Source organism: Poecilia reticulata, chromosome 8 (assembly GCF_904066995.2).
Source record: "Poecilia reticulata chromosome 8, P_reticulata-male-v2, whole genome shotgun sequence".
Classification (NCBI taxonomy): domain Eukaryota; kingdom Metazoa; phylum Chordata; class Actinopteri; order Cyprinodontiformes; family Poeciliidae; genus Poecilia; species Poecilia reticulata.
Window position 1 is genome coordinate 14,574,344 of NC_088837.1, and position 19,336 is coordinate 14,593,679.

The following is a 19,336-nucleotide window of genomic DNA, read 5'->3' on the forward strand; positions in this document are numbered from 1 at the left end:
CGTGAGGAGCTGCAGGAAGGGCCATGAACATGTCTAAGTACCAGTGGCTACAGTAAAAAGCACTATACTTAATAAAAATAACATTATAAACTTACGCGTTGCATTTAGAAAGAAATTTTAAGCATTGTTGATCTCCCCACACACACACTTCACATTTACTCGAAATGGTTGAAATATCTCAGCCTGAGATCATATCGATGTGCGGCTGTGAGCAGCGCTACCCTATTGATTTAACAGTGACCAGAGATGTGAGAGTGGGAAAATGATCAAAGCGCACAGCAAAGCAAGACAAAGCTCCTTTCAACCTCTGATTCACCACCTGTCCCCTGGTTTTCTGCTCTAATAACGCATTCTGAGTGATGGCATCTCTTCAATGGGGGGCTGATGAGGAAAATGCGCTGGATCCTCTGCAATAAATGAGGATCTTAATTATCTCAGCGTCTGGTCTGAACAAGAGGTAAGTTATGTATACGTCTTTGTATCGCACAGCCTCGCACTCCTAAAGAAGACGAGTCGACGGGTTCAAAGTGACTCATGGATCAGTAGGAAGGGCAGAAACAATCTGATACCGGGCCTGCTCAGAAACATTCCTGTAACGTTGCATTGTTGATGATGGTGCAGTTTAAAAAGAGCAGAGGCAGCACTTCGACACAGTTGCTCAATGAGCGAGACAGAAGCAGAGAGAGAAAAGTAGACGGAGTAAAGAAAAAGGAGGAGACGGACAACTATAGAGTGATGAAAGGACGGGAAGTCACCTCTGCAGGGAATATATCAGGTACTTAGCACTCTGACAGGCTAAGTCAGTAGTGGCCTTTAGGACAGCCAGCACGGGGGATTCCTGAAGCTACGGAGTCTGGATGTAGGAGCAGCTGACAGCTAGTGAGACACAGAAGGGACGCAGATGGAGAAGAAACAAGGACATCATCTGATCTCAGTCAAATTAAACTGAGTCCTATTTAGATTCTTCTGTCACACATTAAGCTATGGCACCATCCAATGTACGGGTACTGAGACAGCCAGAGGATAAAAGGAAATGGGGGAAAAAAACCCTCCTCTTTTCAGAATCATTTTTAGGGATCTTTTGACCATTTTAAAGAAACACAATGACGCACCAATCTACATCGCCTCTTCTCCCTACAGACACGCATACAAGCACAAAGCCGAGGGATAGAATAAAAACTGCAGTATCATTTTTACTCTCAAATATTTACATTTTTACTGACTCGAGCTCAGTACCGACTGTTAGCAATTCCTCTTTATGCTTCATCTCACTGCAAGTCATGGAATAAATTGGTGTGGGTTGTGAAGACCCAACACGTTAAATGCTGATTAAGTAACGGACAGCCAGGGCTGGTTATAACACAGTTCCTTGTAGGGATTAAACTCATTAGAGAAGCAGCTACTCTTGCAGCATTAAAGGCAAACTCCCTTCTGAAAATCTTCAATATGGAGTTTCTGGGGAGGGTTTTTTTTTATAGAAAATTGAAAAACAAGACAAAGAGATGCCAACACGAGTTACTGCAATCCTTACCATCCTTCAAAAAGACGAAGATGCTATGAGCAGGAAGAGTCTCCTGTAGCTTTCTGTATTACAGCGACTCTGAAGAAACCTCTGACTAAAGACACTGTTGTTTTAAGACAGTCTGATGAAGTTGATGCTCAGGGTCGTCTGTAATGTTGTTCATTTTTACAAGAATCCTTCCTTGCAGCATAATCTCATAGTCGTCCTCAGAACAGACCCAGCCTGCTGCTACAACAAATGGTGGCAGAAGACACTGTACTCTCCGCAACAGATTAATAGAAGATATGGAGCTTCTTGCGGCAAACACTAAAGGATCTCAGCTTCCTCAAGATGTATGTTCTGATGTACATAGTGAACAGGAATGGTAAGAGTTCATTTCCCCGGTTGGACACAAGAACTTCTTCTTTTATTATTTTATTTATTCTGTTTGTCAGGTAGTCACTGCTTCAGGCGATTGGTGATGCATCTATTTGTGTCTTCTGACAGTAAATCAGGCTAATTCAACTTTTTGGCAATTTTTCACACATTGACATTATGCAACCAGGCACCATTGCTAAATACTCCACATCTTACATTTCACCCAGTGAGTAAAATGCCACGAGGGAGTTTGATTAATGGTGAGTGAACTGCAAATTTGTCTCCATCGTCTTCTTATGTTCTTCCTTTAAACAGCAACCAAAGACGTTACTGTGAACAAATAAGACTGAACATGTAGGTTGTGCATTTAGGACTTTAAAAGGATAAGCGGCAACAAAAATTAACTTGACCTCCTTAGAGTTACATATCCATCCTCCACAGAGGTTCCCCTTCTGACAGGCCGAATGCTCCACTGACCTACATATTAAATCATCTATGGAGCAATTCATGGCTCCAGCAATCCAGTTTTTATTCTTTTCATGTGCCATACATGAATGAATAATGCACCATCAAAGCTGACAAGCTGCTAAAAGGATATACAAAAGCTTGTCTGAGGAAGACATAAAAAATTCAGAAAGCAGTTAGGACGCGCGAAGTACGTACAACTGTAAATGTCACTGTGATATTTTATAAGATGTTCAGAAAATAAAGATTTATTCGGAGTAAAAGGCTTGTGGCATTTTAGTGCCAGTTCTGCCCGCCACAAAATCAGAGTTTGCTTTGAATGGATTGCAAGAATATGGTTTAGCTCCAAAGAGTGACCTGCTGGTCAAATACTGGAAGGAAACTAAAAAGTCAAAGTTTTTCTACATATTCTTAGATGCACTTTTCTAATAGCTAGTAAAAATAATATAATAGAAGTTAAGGACAACTATCCAAATTAGGAGCGATTTCATTTGAAATTTAATATAAATATTTTTACACTTAAATCCTCTGATTTATAACTTCCTTTCGTCTGAAAAGCAAACCGTCTTTATTTTAAATGCAAGGACATGGTATTCAATTTAAATGCCCTGATGTGAAAGGCTTTAATTAATTGAGAAATCTTTTAATATTATTATAAGATGGAGCGAGTTGGCATCATAATTTCATGTTCATATTCCATTTGGCAAGTAAAATGTGCACTTCTGTATAGCTTCTGTTTAAAGAAAAAAAAAACCCTGAAACACACAAGTCAGACTTTAAAGAAAATCATAAATCAGTATGGGTCAATAAGAACCTGATTAGTACATTTCTGATATGCATCTGCAACAACAAAACAGAACAAAAAGAATACAAGACCACAAAAGAAATCACAAACTGTCTACGAAACTTGCAATATTTTACTAGATTTGTGGAAAACCTCACCACATCTCTTATGAACCACAGACAGTAGGGTTAAGAAAATAATGCAACTACAGGGAAAAAGAACCAGAAACAAGTGGTCAAACGGAAGGTGAAGATAATTGCTCAAACATTTTTAGAAGTAACACAGGAAGGGTGTGCGAGTCCAGCATGTCAGAGTGCTTCCTCGTTCTGAGACCTGGAGAGTTTAAAATGGCGTAATTCAATTCTGCATAGTAAACCGTCAATAATGAAGCAGTTAGCAGTAGCTTATTTATAGTGCAAGCAAAAAATGCACAGGCAATCATTAAGGAAAGTCATTTCCAAATTGTGTCATCAATCCGTGCAACTCGAGTGCAGCAGCAGAAGCGGCAGCAGCAGCGGGCTTCAGCAGGCACCGGCAGCCCTTCATCTTCACTCATTCATAATTCACACTTCTATTTATCACATGCTCGCTCCCCGCTGAGCGCAGGGACGAGTCTCTGCAGCCACAGACGGGGTGTGACTGCTTGTGAAGCCGTCTGCATAAAGACAACTGGAAGGGCAAGAGCAGAATTAGGGCTCCAACACGAAGAGGTGTGGTGGATCGAGCGAGAGGTTACAGTGCGTCCCCTCAACAGTGAGCTCCATCTGTCATTGTCAGTAAAGGCAAAGTGAGAGAGTCGAGGACTGCTGGCATTTTCTGCACCCTTGATCACAAAAAGGGGTAAAAAAAAAAAAAAAACCTTAGACGGCATAAGTGACTCATGAAAGCAATTCATCACCAGAGCTTCCACAACAAAACAAATGCTGAACCAGAGGAGAGTTAAATGGCAAACCACGAACGACGCATTGAGAAAGCAAGAGAAAAACACTCTCCTTACACTTTTTTTTTTCCAAGGCTTTTGATGCTTTCAGAGGCATTTCTGCTCCATTTGAAGATGCACAGGCTTGGCTGTTAGTTCTAAGATTCAAGAAAAAAAGAAAAGAACAGGCTTTACTCTGCAACAATCTGAAAGTCTGAGATTCGGTCAAATTAAGTCAATTTGGCTTGTTTCTCTCCACCACACCTCACCTGTCTGAAAAGAGCCAACTGACCCTCACCTCATTCAGTGGCTGGTTGCCATGGCAGTTAGCCTTCGGATGCCCAGGGTGCACAGATTGAGTGTGTTGCAGGTGTGATGCAGAAAAAGCCTTGCATAGGACAAGTATTAAGAGGCAACAGTCCATCAGTCTGTATTTAACTACATTCAACCACTTTTCAGCGTGGCCTCGTCTCACCTCTTCGTTCACTGAATTTGTGAACGAAGCAAAACAACAAACTCGTCTCTGAGCTCAAACTGCATACATAATTATACAGCAATGAATTGGGCCGTTTCCATCATTTTAGTACTGTTGGGCTTTCCTCAATTTATATCAGACTCAAAAGAGTTGTGTTGTTTTATTAGTGAATGTAATTTTAATCATTTAAGGACTCCTACTTCCTTATATTTAAGATTTTATTGCATCGTGTAAAGATGTTTCTAAATCAGTCTTCTTCCATATTTCCCTAAAGTAAACGTGGGGAAAAAAAATAGAACAATCCATTAAATATTCTGTTCTTTGTCAAGAAATGTAGACATATCAATATCTAATATTTTCAAAGGACTAAAAACATCACAAACTTTCCAGTGTGAGGGGTTTGGAGCATGAACAGCTAGTTTAAAGTCAGTATCTCAGTGACACCCAGATCTGTTCTTACTCATCATTCATTAATTCTCAGCCAGTCCAAAAATGGAATCAATGATATATTTTGCCTCACTCTGATGTTCAGCTTATTTTTTTAGTACAGATTTACATGTTCCTCAAACCACAAGATATACAGTGGAAATCATGGTGGTTTCTATGATGTTGAGCGAACCTTGACATGCCCACCTCCATGTTTCACAGCTACTTTGAGGTTTTATTCCAGGAATGCTGCATTCGGTTTGTGCTAAACTCGTCCTCAACTCTTGTGTCCACACAAGAACATTTTGGATTCATTTGTCCAAAGAACATTATTCCAAAAGTCCTGGTGTTTGTCCATGTTCTGTCCAGTATAATTTAGTCTGGTCTTCTTGTTTAGATTGTATTTTTGTGCTAGAAAGCCATGACGGTCCAAAACCTATTGAAAGCAATGGCTGCTTTTTAATGGCCTGTCTGCATCATCTCACCAGTTCAACAGTGGTTAATGGAGTAGCTAAGATACAAACCTGGAGCGCACATTACTCTCCTATTTCATCAGGGCAGAGGCTCCAGCTCATAAATGGATGCCATCAATATTTATGAGACAGAAAAAAAAGACTTGATTTATCACTTAGGACCAGATTTACCAAATCAAACATTGTTATGAGATGTAAGGTGTAAACAATTTTTAAAAAACATAATTTTGATGAACTATCACTCAGTGCAACAATTAGTTTAAAAGAAACCAACCCCACTGATATAATACAGAAAAGATAGCACACATCTTTTACTGCTCAATACATTTCCTTTGTTGTGCACATGTCTGAAGCAGCAAACAGAACACATGTGAAGAACTTTGAACGTGTCCAGGTTTAATATCCCAACTGAGTGAGTGTGTAACACAGCAGATAAACCTAATGATCTCAGATATGAAACATCAGCTCTTCCACACATCCCAGCCCTTTGGTAACCTTCCCACAATGCCACGGTGTTTGTGAAGCCTGACAATGGTTCACATCCTAGTTCAGATAAATGATAACGAATTGTTGCCAGCTACAGTTCCATGCTTTGCTGAAGTAAAATGTGTAGTACAGTGCAACACAGTGCAGTGCGGTGGGATAACATTGCTTTCTGGGTAAAGCTGTAATCTACCATGCAGAACCAAGATGCTGTAGCTGGGGATTGGTTGGATATATCACAGTTCAGAGTCTGGCTGGGTCCTTCACTCCCCTGACAGATCTGTGGAGTCGCGTCGTGCTCCGAGACTCGAGGGAACGCCAACTATGACTGAATCTACTTAACACTCATTCATTTTACAAAACGCCATCGCAACTGCAGCCACACCATCCCCACACTGTCTCAGTGTCTACTTCTGTAACCTCCACTTAGCGTAGTTCATCAACGCCTCTTGCCCGTCTACAACAGAGATGTGTGTGTGTGTGTATATACAGAGTCGGTTTTAGGAGAGTAGATATAAATGATGTAAAGGGTTTGATTGCCACTGTAGAGAAAGGATGGCTGACTATACATCGGGGTGAAAAAGCCAAACTGTTTAAATTTAGTCAAGGGCAGCAATATGTAGGCAGAGCACGGGCCCAAACACTCCAGCAAACGGTGTCTTGGGAGAAGTGCGATACAGAGGTTTAAATGTATATGGCCTCATTTTACCCCGGAGCGAGCGAACTGCCAAGAACATTCACACACTGCTCCTTAGCTCAGGCATCTATTGGACTGAAAATCTGTCTCCATCAGAGTCATTCAGGGGTTAATCTGATCATCATTTATTGGCCACTGCTTCTTTAAGTACAGCTGGAATTACAATAATGTCACCACTGACTTAAGAGAGTCCTTCAAAGGACTTTTACACTAAAGCATTTTAGCGCTACACACAGAGTTGTGTAAACAGTTTTGCTACTTGGAGGTTAATTAGAACCTGACAACATGGAGGCCATGATATGTCAAAAAGCAACGCATATTGCCACAATCTAAATTTCAGAACAAATGTGAAATGAAGTACAGTGTTTGACATCTGTTTTAGAAAGGTTATGATGCCGTTTCTGAGGCTCTGGGACTCAAACAAATCATATTTTCGATACTTTTTATTATCAAAGTTTGTTGTATCATCAAACGTCTGACCATTAGATGCGTTTCCTGTGAATTAGTTTTGTTAAAACCAAGGAAAGAATCTGGACAAAGTCAATAGGTGTCCAAAAATACTTTAAAAACATAAAAATGATCAACTGGAACAATCAAAACCAAATCTTTGTGTACTTTTCTGAATAAAGTGCAAAAAACCCCAAAAAATCAGCATTTGAGAGCTAATCAAAACATCTTCTAAGTACAATTGAGAAACTATAACGCAAAAATAAAATACATTTCAAGAGAGCATCTGAAAGTAATTAATCTTACCACACTTGCATCAATCCAATACTGATACCAACTTGGTATCAATATTTTGGATCAATCTGCCCACCTCTAGTTTATAGAACATCACTTGAAAAATCAGCTAAAATATATGAACTATCTTGTTGAGCACAGAAAGCACATTGTTGGATTCTCCTGTTTCAATACTAAATGACACTGAAATGCTTCTAAATTGATCTGCTCAAAATTTTCTTTAACAAAGCTGTAGGAAAATTGAATGCATTAAACAAACTGCAAATGTAGCTCAGTTCCTTTATCAAACAGCATTTACAATACAAACCATTAGCCTGAGAGAAAAGGGAATTGCTACATAGAGAATAAAATACTTGGCTAAAGCTTAACTGGCCTCATTTGCTGTGATCAAGGTCAAATGCTGCAGTGAGCTTCAGGCATATATTGTACAATTTCCAAAGTGACAGTGCAACCCGATGGGACAGCGTTCACATGGCAGATGTGTGAAAATGTCTGCATATGAATCTCCCAGTTTCTTTAATAATAATAACCAAGGACAAGAGTTGCATCATCTAATGCAACATTTGCAAGTAATATCATGATTTATTAAGGTTTGCACAGAAGCTTTAAAGGGTAGAAATCTCACCGCTTTATATAAAAATTGACTTCTGCGTCATATCGCATGCTCTGCCTAGACATCCTTTCTTTTATATCCGACATGAAACACTTTCTCCTTCTCTACCCCATTGTTGCATCATCGTAAATAACCACAGTCATGACAGTCTAATTATAGGCAATCAATATCATTTCCAGTGATAAAAATGTTTTGTTGGGCAGGCGTTCGCTGTGTTCAGGGGTCAGAACAACAGCAGGTTAGTGTGGGGAGATATGTCGAGGCAGAATTACTAACATTAATCACTTTAGCCACAGAGATTATCCAGTCTTCCTTAATTAGAAATACCCCTCAGGCCAAAAAAAGAAGAGCGTGGTGTGGGAGGAGGTGATACAGCTGTCCAGTAAGCTTCACTGGGCTGAAGGGAAAGACTGCACACTTTGAAACAACTGGTTACTGAAGATCCTGCCTGATAATTATGGAAATGAGCTGTCACAAGTTCCAATGAATCAAAGCCTTTTGAAGATCATCAAAGTGAGGAAGACTTCATGTGGTTTAATTAATTCCTCCCAACTTCAAGCATCAGTCTGGAAGGTTCACAGCATACATACCAAACAGCACAACTCCCAAAAAGCATAAAAAAATATATCTAAGCCACTTCAAACCAACAGCCAAGTATGCACAGATACTATAGCCCACCCTTGACTAATTCTGCATCTCAACCAAAGAGCTTTGACAGTTTTCAAACAGACAAGGTTCTCTGCAGGGTGAAACCAAGCAGGAAGTTTTCTTTTTTAAGACAGCAGCAGCTGCCATGTGTGGAAAAGGTTGTGGCATGACTTGACAACTGGAAAAAGCTCAGACTATAAAAGTCCACAGAGAGAGAGAGAAAAAAAAAACCAAAACCTTACCATGATTGCCTGAAAAGCAAGTTGCAGTGGACTTGAATAACTTGATACCTGAGGGATCATTTCAAAATGTTGATTATAAATACAAATTTGTAAAGATCTCACGGAGTGAAAGGGTTAAAAAGAAAGGAAAATTTTATATCCCGACACACAATCGGCGAAAAAAGAACTGCCGGAAACAACAGTTCCTTGAAAGAAGAGAACAATGTTGACTCTTATCTGCAGCATAATACAGTTAATCTGACATTTCCTCCAATGGGATAACATTAACCAGGAACCAGTACTCTGCATTTAGCACAAAACGGAAAACAGATGGGTAGTTTCCAAAGGAAATTGAAGTGAATATAGCAGGCTTCTCCTTGTAAGAAAAACACAATGCAGCACAAATCTGATGAGAAAAAAAAAATCATCATCAAAAAAAAAAAAAAGTTATTATAGTTGTTGCATTCAGAAGTTACAGATATAGCCTGCGTACTATGATTCTTCAAAATTATTTTACAATTTCTTTTACCTAATTTATGTACGGTATATATTTAGTTTGCAGGCTTATGCAATTATTTTCAGAATAAATAAACTTTGAGACCGACAACGGGAAACGTAAGCCTGTATGCTTCATATTACATGTTTTAAATAGATTTAGTATTACCTAGAAGAATTTTTAATGGCATCAGATGTCACCATCAGAGTGCCTTGGTGCATTAGTGACTGATAAAAACACCATTTTGTAGAGCTAGCTGTTGGTGTGAGGGATCAGAACAGATTCACAGGAAGAACTATGAATCTTTGTACACAGTCCTGAAATCAATTAGCAACCGTTGACCAATTTTAAATGTTTTTAAACTGCAGGAGTAGCCGGGGGGAGAAACACCAGAACAGTAAGAACAGAAAAACTCTTTAACAGAAAGGCCTGCATAAACACCACTATAAATTAGCGATGTTACAAATCTAAAAAGGCAATGTCTGATATGAATCACATTTGAGATTTTATTAAAAACTACAATTAAAAATAATCTATATGCTTAAAAACTTAATAGCCATAAAATCCAGCAAAGAAACAATGACTATCATTATTATTACATGGCTTAGTGTTGAAGCTAACACATATACAGTTGGCAGCTAAGCTAACATGACAGCATGACTCCTCTCTGTTTTGACATGTTTGGTTGATGACTGAGCTCCTGCCTTGCAATATTATTTAAAACAGTTCCATCTCGTGTTTACAAAATGTACAGAAAAAGTTGTCTCCTGCTTCATAATGTAAATGCTTTTCATCTGAGGAACACAGTGAGCAGAGCAAGTTGCATGATATTTACCATGAATGGAGATATATAGTTTTCTCAGTCTGGCAAAAAACAAACAAAAAAATTAAAAAACAGCTTTTTTTTCCTTTTCTTTTTTACTTTGTGCACAAAAAACAGACTGTACACCAAAAATGTGTACTTGATAGATAAGTTTGGTACTCCATTTTCAATCACTCATTAGATCCTAGGCTGAAACTTGGGATCAGATCAGGACATACGTCAATAGAAACAATGTTGTACAAAACGGCACCATGTGTACCATAGCTAAAATCCCATTTCTATCAGTTGCTGAACCACAGGCCTCCGATCGGAGCCCAGAGAGCAACAGGACACAGCTGTAGCCTTCAACTTACCACATGTGGTTAACCTTTTTCACAATGTGCAGAAACAAAACTGTCCCTTTAGTACGTAGTAACTGGAGCCAGTAAAATAACACACCAACTCAAAAACAAGGACATCAAAAATACATAAAGAATCAGCTGCACAGAGATCCATATCATTGACAAAACAATTTTGAAGGTAGAGGTAAGCTACAAGGACCACAACCAGATGGGACACTGCAAAGTTACACAAATGATTTACACAGACTGAGCCAGACAGCACAAAGATTTTTACAGCCCTGGCGAACAACCACCTCCTGACAGCCAGTTTTCTCATTGGCAGAGAAAACCTACAGGGAGTGAATAAATCTTCAGAGGGAAGCTAAATAAATGATGAAGGCAAAAAAAAGAAGTCAGGAATAAAAGGAGGAGACAGATGACGAGGAGGGGGTGAATACACTACAGGTAACACATTAATCCTTGAGAGGGAAAAAAAAGGAGCTAGACCAAGGATGGAAGTGACTAATGTGAGAGTTGGGGAGGAAACATATTCATAAATCACTGCTGCTCTCTAGTAAACAATATCCAATTCACTCAGTCGTGTTCCTTTCCTAGGAACTGAGAGGATTTAAAGGGAAATTTATTCCATCTACATCGAGTCAAGTGGTTATTTAGATAAATTGATAATTTATGTAGCCCAAATTATTCATGTGCACATATGAATCGCTAATGTGCGTGAACTGCAGGTTAGTTTTAATACCTGCGGAAAATCCAGGCACCACAGCAAATCAAAAATGATTACGGCCCCTAATTTAAAAAGAGCAAATGAAGACCATCTGAAACACCTTTCGTCAGACGCTGTCACTTCCCTCGCGATTAGCGATAATGGATCAGCAAGCTTTAAAGGATGAAAGGAGCCATTAAGCCCCCATTTGGCAACACTAAGGCGATTTGCATAGATGTATAAAATAAAACCCCTGCAGTGAAGCAGCTTCAAGGTAGGATAATGACAAAGGTAGATGGATAGGAATGAGACTGCAGGAAAATCTCTATTGGGATAGGGGTATAGCTTCAAAGCAATCCTTCAGGGTCAGGGAAAGGTTAAAAGAACGGGACGCTCTGAGGACGTTTGAAAAGGAACGTAATTGAGCAAGAGAACAAAGAGTGAGCTGGCAGGGTTGGGGAAAAGATGGCGTCTGAATGTGATACAATCTCATAGTCTAAACATCACAGAAAGGGCAGATAAACTCAAACCTTTGACAGAAGATCAGTGCAGGGTACAAAAGCATGTTTTTAACCCTGCATCAACCTTGAAAAGTACCAATATGCCTCATAGCTGCTTTAGCAGGGGACACATTCATATATTTGCAGTGTTAGAGTTTGCAAACAATTAACAGCAACAATTGAGCTTGTTGCTGTGTTTACTGTATTGTAAAAATATGACAGCAATGCTAAAAAAATAAAAAATACTAACCTTTGAGTTGATCAGCCACCACACTCTGTCCGATCCTCTCATTGACCTGTCCATCTTCATGCTGGTATCGGTCATCCAGGAAGTCAAAAGTGGCTTGCGAAAGATGGACTTTTCCAGCAACACCCAACTGCTCCATCAGATTGGCCAGATTGACATCGTTTGACCAAACGTCAAACTTGAAGCGTTTCATCCCGAGGATACCGCACAGCACGGTGCCAGTGTGGACGCCCACCCTCATGTTCACCATCTCCCTCTTCTCCTGACAAAACTGCTCAATGGCCTGAATCATACCCAGGCCCATTTCTACACAGCAATAGGCATGGTCTGGTCTAGGCTCTGGGCAGCCAGCTACGCAATAGTAACAGTCTCCCAGAGTGCTGATCTTCTCGCAGCCGGTGAGCTCACAAAGTCTGTCAAAACGTCCAAACAAGTCATTTAGAAGCCCAACAAGGGCATGAGCTGATTTGTTGGCAGACATTTTGGTAAAGCCGACAATATCTGCGAAGAGGATGCTGACGGGGTCCATTCGTTTCATGTTGAAGGGTCTGAAGATTATCTGGCCTCGGGGAATTGAGGTTTTCTTGCGTTTGTTGTTTTTTGGGCTGGAAATGGCTGCAGCTGCACCGCCGGTTGAGTAACGTTTACCACAATTATCACCAATCTCTTCATCACCTTGCTTCATCAGCTCATCTGCCACAATCCTTGGCATCACCGAGTGGATCATCCTCTCTTTCAGGGCTTTTTCCACCTCCAAATCCTTTCCGTGCATAATAGCCTGTCCGACTTTAAGAAAGGTGCTGCGTGAGCGCACTTCAGACATAACGAACAAATGGATGCCGATCGCATGAGCGCAGAGATGAAGCAGTGCTTTGGCTGGACCCAACCAACTGAACATCTCCAGCTCTGATGAAAATGCCCAGCTCCAGTTTCCTCCTGCCTGAGTTGGGAGTAAGCAGCCCAGGGTCTCAAATAAGACAGAGTACAACAACCCAAGCATGAGAGATGCATAAAGTCGAACATGTAGAACGCTGTACAGCAATAGCAGAACCTCAATACAGAGGGAGAATGTGCCCACAGGAGAAAGGCAGGGGAACTTATTAGAACCCCTAACGAGATTGTCGTTGGACGTGTTGAATATGGGTTCCATGCCACTGAATACTTCCTGATCTAAATCAGGTGACATGCCATCTGGGTTCCTGAATCCTAGTGTCTGAATTTGAGGGGCCAGGGTCAATATGAAGGTTACAAGGATAAGCAGCAGAGATGCTTGGTTGTAGAAGCGGGAATAAAGCCTGGTAAAAGTCATTAGGAAGAGGAGAAGGCAGAAGACGAGGAAGGAAGCAGTAGGGAGGAGAAATACAACTATGTCGCAGCAGGAAGGATGGGCAGCAAAATACAACCCCCAGAGGAAACTAGCAGCCACCAGATAAAAGAGCACATAGCGGAAGCGCCGCCGGGTCTGAGGGAAACATCGCTCTCTACAGGCCTCCTCCAAGATAGACGAGTCAAACTTTGGATCCCAGAAGTGACCCGCTGACCTTTCGAATAGCTGGGGCATCCCTTTATGAGCGCGGAAACTCTTCACCATGGGCCTCCTCACCCCAGATTCCCCAGAGCTGCAGCTAGAAGAGATGCTGTACTTGCAGTGCTTGGTGGCCCCGATGAAGCCTCCCCCGATGGAGCCCAGTGGCCCTCCTCCGTGCCTGTGCTTGACAATGCTGCCAATTCGCACCGAGACGCCTCCGTCTCCGCTAGAGTCACAGCTCACTTCTGTGTTGTGTGGCAGCAGTTTCTGAAGCTGGGGAGATGCCATGTTGTCTATTGCTCTATTCGAAATGAAAACAACTATTAGAAGGCACAGTTAATCATGACAAATATCTAGGCAGAGAGGTAAGGCAAAGCATGTAGACACAGTAGAAGGAGATGACTTCAGTGCTCTGGTTGCAGCAATACCAGAAGACTATTGAAAGTTTTTGAGTAGTTCATTATTGCCCCTCTTGACGTCAATCGCTGCATTCCTCTACATTCCCGTCTGTTTAGACGCACTTGAGACTGCAAGGTTCATTCGCTGCCTGCTCTGTTCCACTCCAAGCAGCCCAGGGATTACTCCAGTCATTGGAAAATATTACATAAAACTGTAAATCTATCCCAAAAGTAAAGGTTAGGAGCGGGAAGTGGCTTAGAAAACTATGAAAGCATAATTGAGAGTTTTTTTTTTTTTTTTAAAGAGCTTTCTTTAGACAACCCACAGAGTACTTTAAATGTCCACATTCAGTCTTTAGCCCCCACTTCCTCACGTTGTCTATGTAAAGCAATACTTCCTGTAAAATTTTGTTTACGAGACGAGGCAAAAGTTCAGGCAAAGTAACTCGTCCGCAGAGTTACGGATTCTCATATTACTAGTTGTGATCAAAAAGACGGTCGGTTTTTCCGACACCTGAGGCGACGTGAGCGCAGAAACACACACCAAAAGCTTTTAAATGCATGCCACATGCTTCTTGCTGCAGGGCCTAATCCCAAATGTTCTCACACACGGAGCCCCGTGTTTTCCTCCCTTCCCACTCCGGTCTCTCCACCGCTGCTTCGTATCCAAACTCACAGGGGGATTCTGCGCGAGCTGCTCTTGCAGAAGTCCAGGCGCGTGTGGAGGAAACAGCCAATAGGAATGTTTGGATTTTTTATTTTTTTCCGCAAAAAGCGTGTCTGTGGATGACTCCTGCCCAAACACGCTGCTTAAGGACATTCACGGAGCACTTTTTCTTTTTCTTTTTTTTTTTGCGTTTGTATAATCCCACCGCATGTCACCAGTCCGCGGTGACCGAAAGAAAAATCTCTATATGGAGTCCAAATATCCGGAGCGCAGGGAGTCCACCTGGCAGCTGCGAGGGAGAAAATAAAACTGTAGCCTTGAGCGGAGTGCAGGAGTCTTTCCTTTTGTCTGAAGTTTCCCTGTAAAAGCTGGGTCACCCTTCGCGAACGCAAGAAGACAAAAAGCCCACAGAGACCGAGTGGAGCTAATTAAAAAGGTCCCCACCTCCGCTCCCCTTCCACACCTCAGCCCCACAGGTTACAAAGCAGAGCCCCGCCTCGATCCAACCACTTTAATTGAATCAGACAGGAGATGGTGTTTTCATACAGCTCTGAATGACTCCACTTTACCCCGAGACTAAAACGATATCAGAGCCTTTCTTTGAATCCCTCTGTAGAGTCCACATTGCGACGAGAATATCTTCTCTCGGGGTTATCTGGGCACGTTTGACACGATGGAGCAGCTGAAGCGACTGTGTGCTGGGATCAGAGAGGCAGCGGCCGCCGCCACCATCTTCAGAGCGCTGACAGCCGCGTCCACGGAGAGACGGTGTGCGTGTGTGTGTGTGTGTGTGTGTGTGTGTGTGTATGTGTGTGAGAGAGAGAGAGAGAGAGAGAGAGAGAGAGAGAGAGAGAGAGAGAGAGAGAGAGAGAGAGAGAGAGAGAGAATCAAGCACGGAGAAATTTACCTCAGGATGGAACAACAACCACTTCCGCTTTTTCCTTTAGCAATAAAACGGTCATCTGTGCAAATAATTCCCAACTTTCTGCCGACAACATTTGAATCCTCAAAAGGATTGACAGCATGAAATGCTTTGATGCTTTCTATTTAAGAACATAAAAAATGCTGTTTGGCGGATGACTTTTGCATTTGATGTGAATGACCAACAATCAAATTAGTCTAGTTATGCATGGTGCAAATTTATTTACAAATTTTAAAAAAAAATCATAACAAACTTGGCATACGTTTTTGTTCAACCCCCGTGAACCCTTTGTTGCAATAACAAGATGCAAGATGCATCTTTGTCTTTAACTTTGTCTCTCAAAACTTTGCAATTTAGAGACATTGGTTGCCTGACAGATAACTGAGTGACATGCAGCAACTTGCTCTGAAAGCAGAACTATTTTTTTATTTATAGCCATGTAAAGCAACTTCAGTCTATCTTTTCGATCTAACAACAGCGATTAATTTTTATGAAATGCTATTCCTTTATTACAGTCTTTGCTTTATTTTTCAAGCTGTTATCAATCGGCAGAAATTAGTGACATCAAGTCCCTTCCCCGATCTAATAAAGAAGTTATTTAATAACTTTGCAACACCCTCATAATGTACAGTATATAGGTTTATTTTGAAACAGCCTGACATCCGGTTTCCCTGTCCCCATTAGCTTGACGTTGCTGTTTGCTGTGTTTGGCGTCCACACGCAGAGGAGCTGAGTACTGGAAGGGAGGGAGGGCTAGAATAAATGCATGTACCTGAGGGAAAAACAAAAGCATCAGGATGATTTCAATGACAAAGCCTCACAATAAAGATGCATCTGCAGTAGTATGACAGGAAATGGAAACTGTGTAATTAGTGAGCACTAATAAATATAATACCTAAATGGATTTAACAAACCTGATAATCAAAATTGACTGGGAAAACACAGAGGCATACCAAAGAAATTACAAGGAAGCTAGCTAAATAAGTGCATTAGGTGGGACAAAAACAAGAGTGTTTTACTGTTTGTTCTTTATTCCTTTGTTTAAATGCTTATCAGAAAGATTGTGTGTTTTCTGCTTTCACAGTCTAGTTTATTTACTGGGATTTAGTTTGAAAATGAACAGAAGTGTTGTCACTTACAAAGTGATTTGTCACACATTTCAACCAGCGTGTTATTAACGTTGTTGTCAATTTGGGCACTGCGAAAGGACTTCTTATTAACACGCAGCAAATGTTCGCTGAAACTAGGCTGCATAAAATAGGAAAAAAGCTCTAATCATTTGAAAACAACTAGTACTTGAGGATTAAATTAGGTTTTTTTTCATCAATGTATATTAAAAATGCAATTTTATGCTTGTGTAATTTTAATAATTCAGATTCAGACCATATCTTAGCTGTGCTGTTCCAGAATTGAGCCTTTCTTGCTTAAAAATCTAAAACATTTGTTCGAATTTGCAAGCATCCCCCTCTGAGTTAATACTTTGTAGAAACACCTCTTTGTGTAATATAAAGCTGCAGGTCTCCTAGCTTTGCACATGTAGACACTGGGGTTTGCATCAGTTTTCAAGACTTTCTGCATCATCTCAGTTGGATTTAGATCTGGACTGGTTTTGATCTAAACCAGCAGTGTCCAATGGAGGACATTATTAAGGGTTGATATTAGGCGTTATTCCTAATAAATATTATTCCAGACTGAACTCCACCTGACTTCTCGTCAACTCCAGCCAACTTACCTTTTCTCACAGAAGGAAAGCAGTCCCACAGCATTATGTTGCCATCACAAGATTCTACAGGACTTCTGTAGGAAATGCTTGCTGATGTATTTCAGCCATATTTGAATTTGCTGTGTTGGCATCTAGGAGTTGCAGAAAACTGGACTGGTCTGTCAAACACATTAAACCCACATTGGAACAGTGCAGTATACTCATCCAGCCTCAAAACTCATTCTACTCTCAAATGTGCCACAATAAAAGATTTTTTTATAAAGGATATTAAAACAGTTACATTACGAAATTTTTTATTTTTTTTTTACAGCCAGCTTTTGTCTATTAATGGATGTTTTTATATGCGTAATCATGTAAAACCTTAGTGTTTGATGTTCTATTTGCAATAGTTGTCCTGATATTTTTGGGGATTCTTTTACAGTCAGATGCTTATGAGTGTGGCAGCTCAGAATGCCGTGGCATGGATTCATGTTGAACCACACTCCTCTCCAGTTTATGATAAATGACTAATTTCAAACACAAATTGAAACTTTTTTCCTGAAATACAAAGGGGCGAAACTCAACAAGTGGAAAAAAGGTTATTAAAATCTTTCTGCATTGTAGCTGAATAATCACAACATTTTTCTGAACAAGTCAATCAAATATTTTTTATTCTTTTCTGTCAAACATCCACAACTTGGGCCTGTGGTAATGTCAGTGTTATACTAAAAGGTGAAACGTCAACTATATTCGACAGGACACGCATCCATTCATCGTCTAAAAGGTGAATAAAACTGACACTGAAGTAGATCAGAAGCACAACCAGCTTTTGTCTTACACCGCGCGCATTTCACAAGTCTGTTTATCTTTTACTTTTTTTTAAACAGCACCCTCTGGTGGCCATGTTTCGGTTCTGCAGTATAAAGACAACATCCAGAGCACTCGCCTATGAACAGAGTTGGGAAAACGGGTTTGTTCGAGTTTTATTTTTGCTGTTCTTTGCATCATACCTCAAAGTGTGGATGTGGAAAGCAGTAAAGGATGTTAGTGAGGTAAACCGGAAGTTCCTGTGTCTCCTCACTCAGCTCCCTTCTGTGTAGAGCTCTTGCAGGACTCAGGACTTTGTTTTTCACAGACTGTGAAGGCTTTTTAAAACAGCATAGATTTTCTCTCCTACCAAGTAAGACACTCTTGTCTTACTTGTTCTTCACGTAGCTTAAGTCTGTTGGTAACAGAATATAATATGCTTGAATCTCAGATGGTTGTTACTGCCTAGTGGATTTGTACTTGAACATAATAGTTTTGCAATGTTCTTGGGATTACAAGGTCAGAATCTATCTTGTTTCCATAGAGGTCAGGGCTAAATTGATGAATCTACAGTTTTGCATTTCTCTGCTTTGGGCTATTTTACAAGCAATTCAATCCACAAATTGTAACATTTTAGAAAATCTACATTTAGAGTTTAGCAGAAAACTGCAGAAGGAACAGATTTTTTACCTTTGTAGAACTTCTAAATGATTCATAGGAGTTAGAGGTCCACATGTGCTATGTGGACCTCTAAAAAGCTTGTGTCATGTATTTTGTGGAGATCATGGGGAGTTTGGGTGTATATAGAAGCCTGTAAGGACTATCACAGTCTTTGTATCACCAGCAAAAGCTATATTTTGTATTCTCCTGTTTCCATTTCATACTGAACTTAACAAGTACGGCTCATGGTCACCAGTCCTGCATCAGGTGTTTGTAGGACAAATATTACTTATTGCACACGATATGGTTCCGCTTAGATTTTCAGCGTGCATTGGCCTGGTCAGCAGCAAAGTGTAAGGTGGCCAAGAAGAGTGTAAGCTCCTTTAAGTCTGAGATCTGGAAAAGGGGTTGATTGCTTGCGTTGGGTTGTAGCTCAATCCTTGCCTTAAGTAGAGTGATTTAAGTGTCACTATGTCTCTTTCGTGGGTGAAGGTCAGACACAGTGGGAAATAAGAAGATGGACTGGACCCATTGTCTGCAGTAATGTATCCACTGCTCCAATCTGTGGTGTGGAAGAAAAGGGTCAGCTAAAAAAAACCTCTAGATTTTCATCTTACTTTCAACTCTGAGTTATAGATAATGGTTGAGAGTCCCAAGAAGATCCAGTCATGTGGTGGGTGGAAGCAAAGTCACTGCACCTTTAAGTTGAAAGTAGTCA

General features: G+C 40.6%; 1 protein-coding gene across 2 annotated transcripts in view; it reads right to left on the reverse strand.

Moving 5' to 3' along the window:
* adcy9b (adenylate cyclase 9b) overlaps window positions 1-15,335 on the reverse strand; it is a 38,291-nt gene extending 22,956 nt beyond the window's left edge. For both annotated transcript variants that reach the window (XM_008416707.3, XM_008416706.3), the window contains exon 1: window positions 11,938-15,335. In XM_008416707.3, the coding sequence (XP_008414929.2) occupies window positions 11,938-13,750 (1,813 nt within the window). In that variant the 5' untranslated portion in view covers window positions 13,751-15,335. The remainder of the gene's footprint in view (window positions 1-11,937) is intronic.
* Between the last annotated feature and the right edge of the window lie 4,001 nt (window positions 15,336-19,336).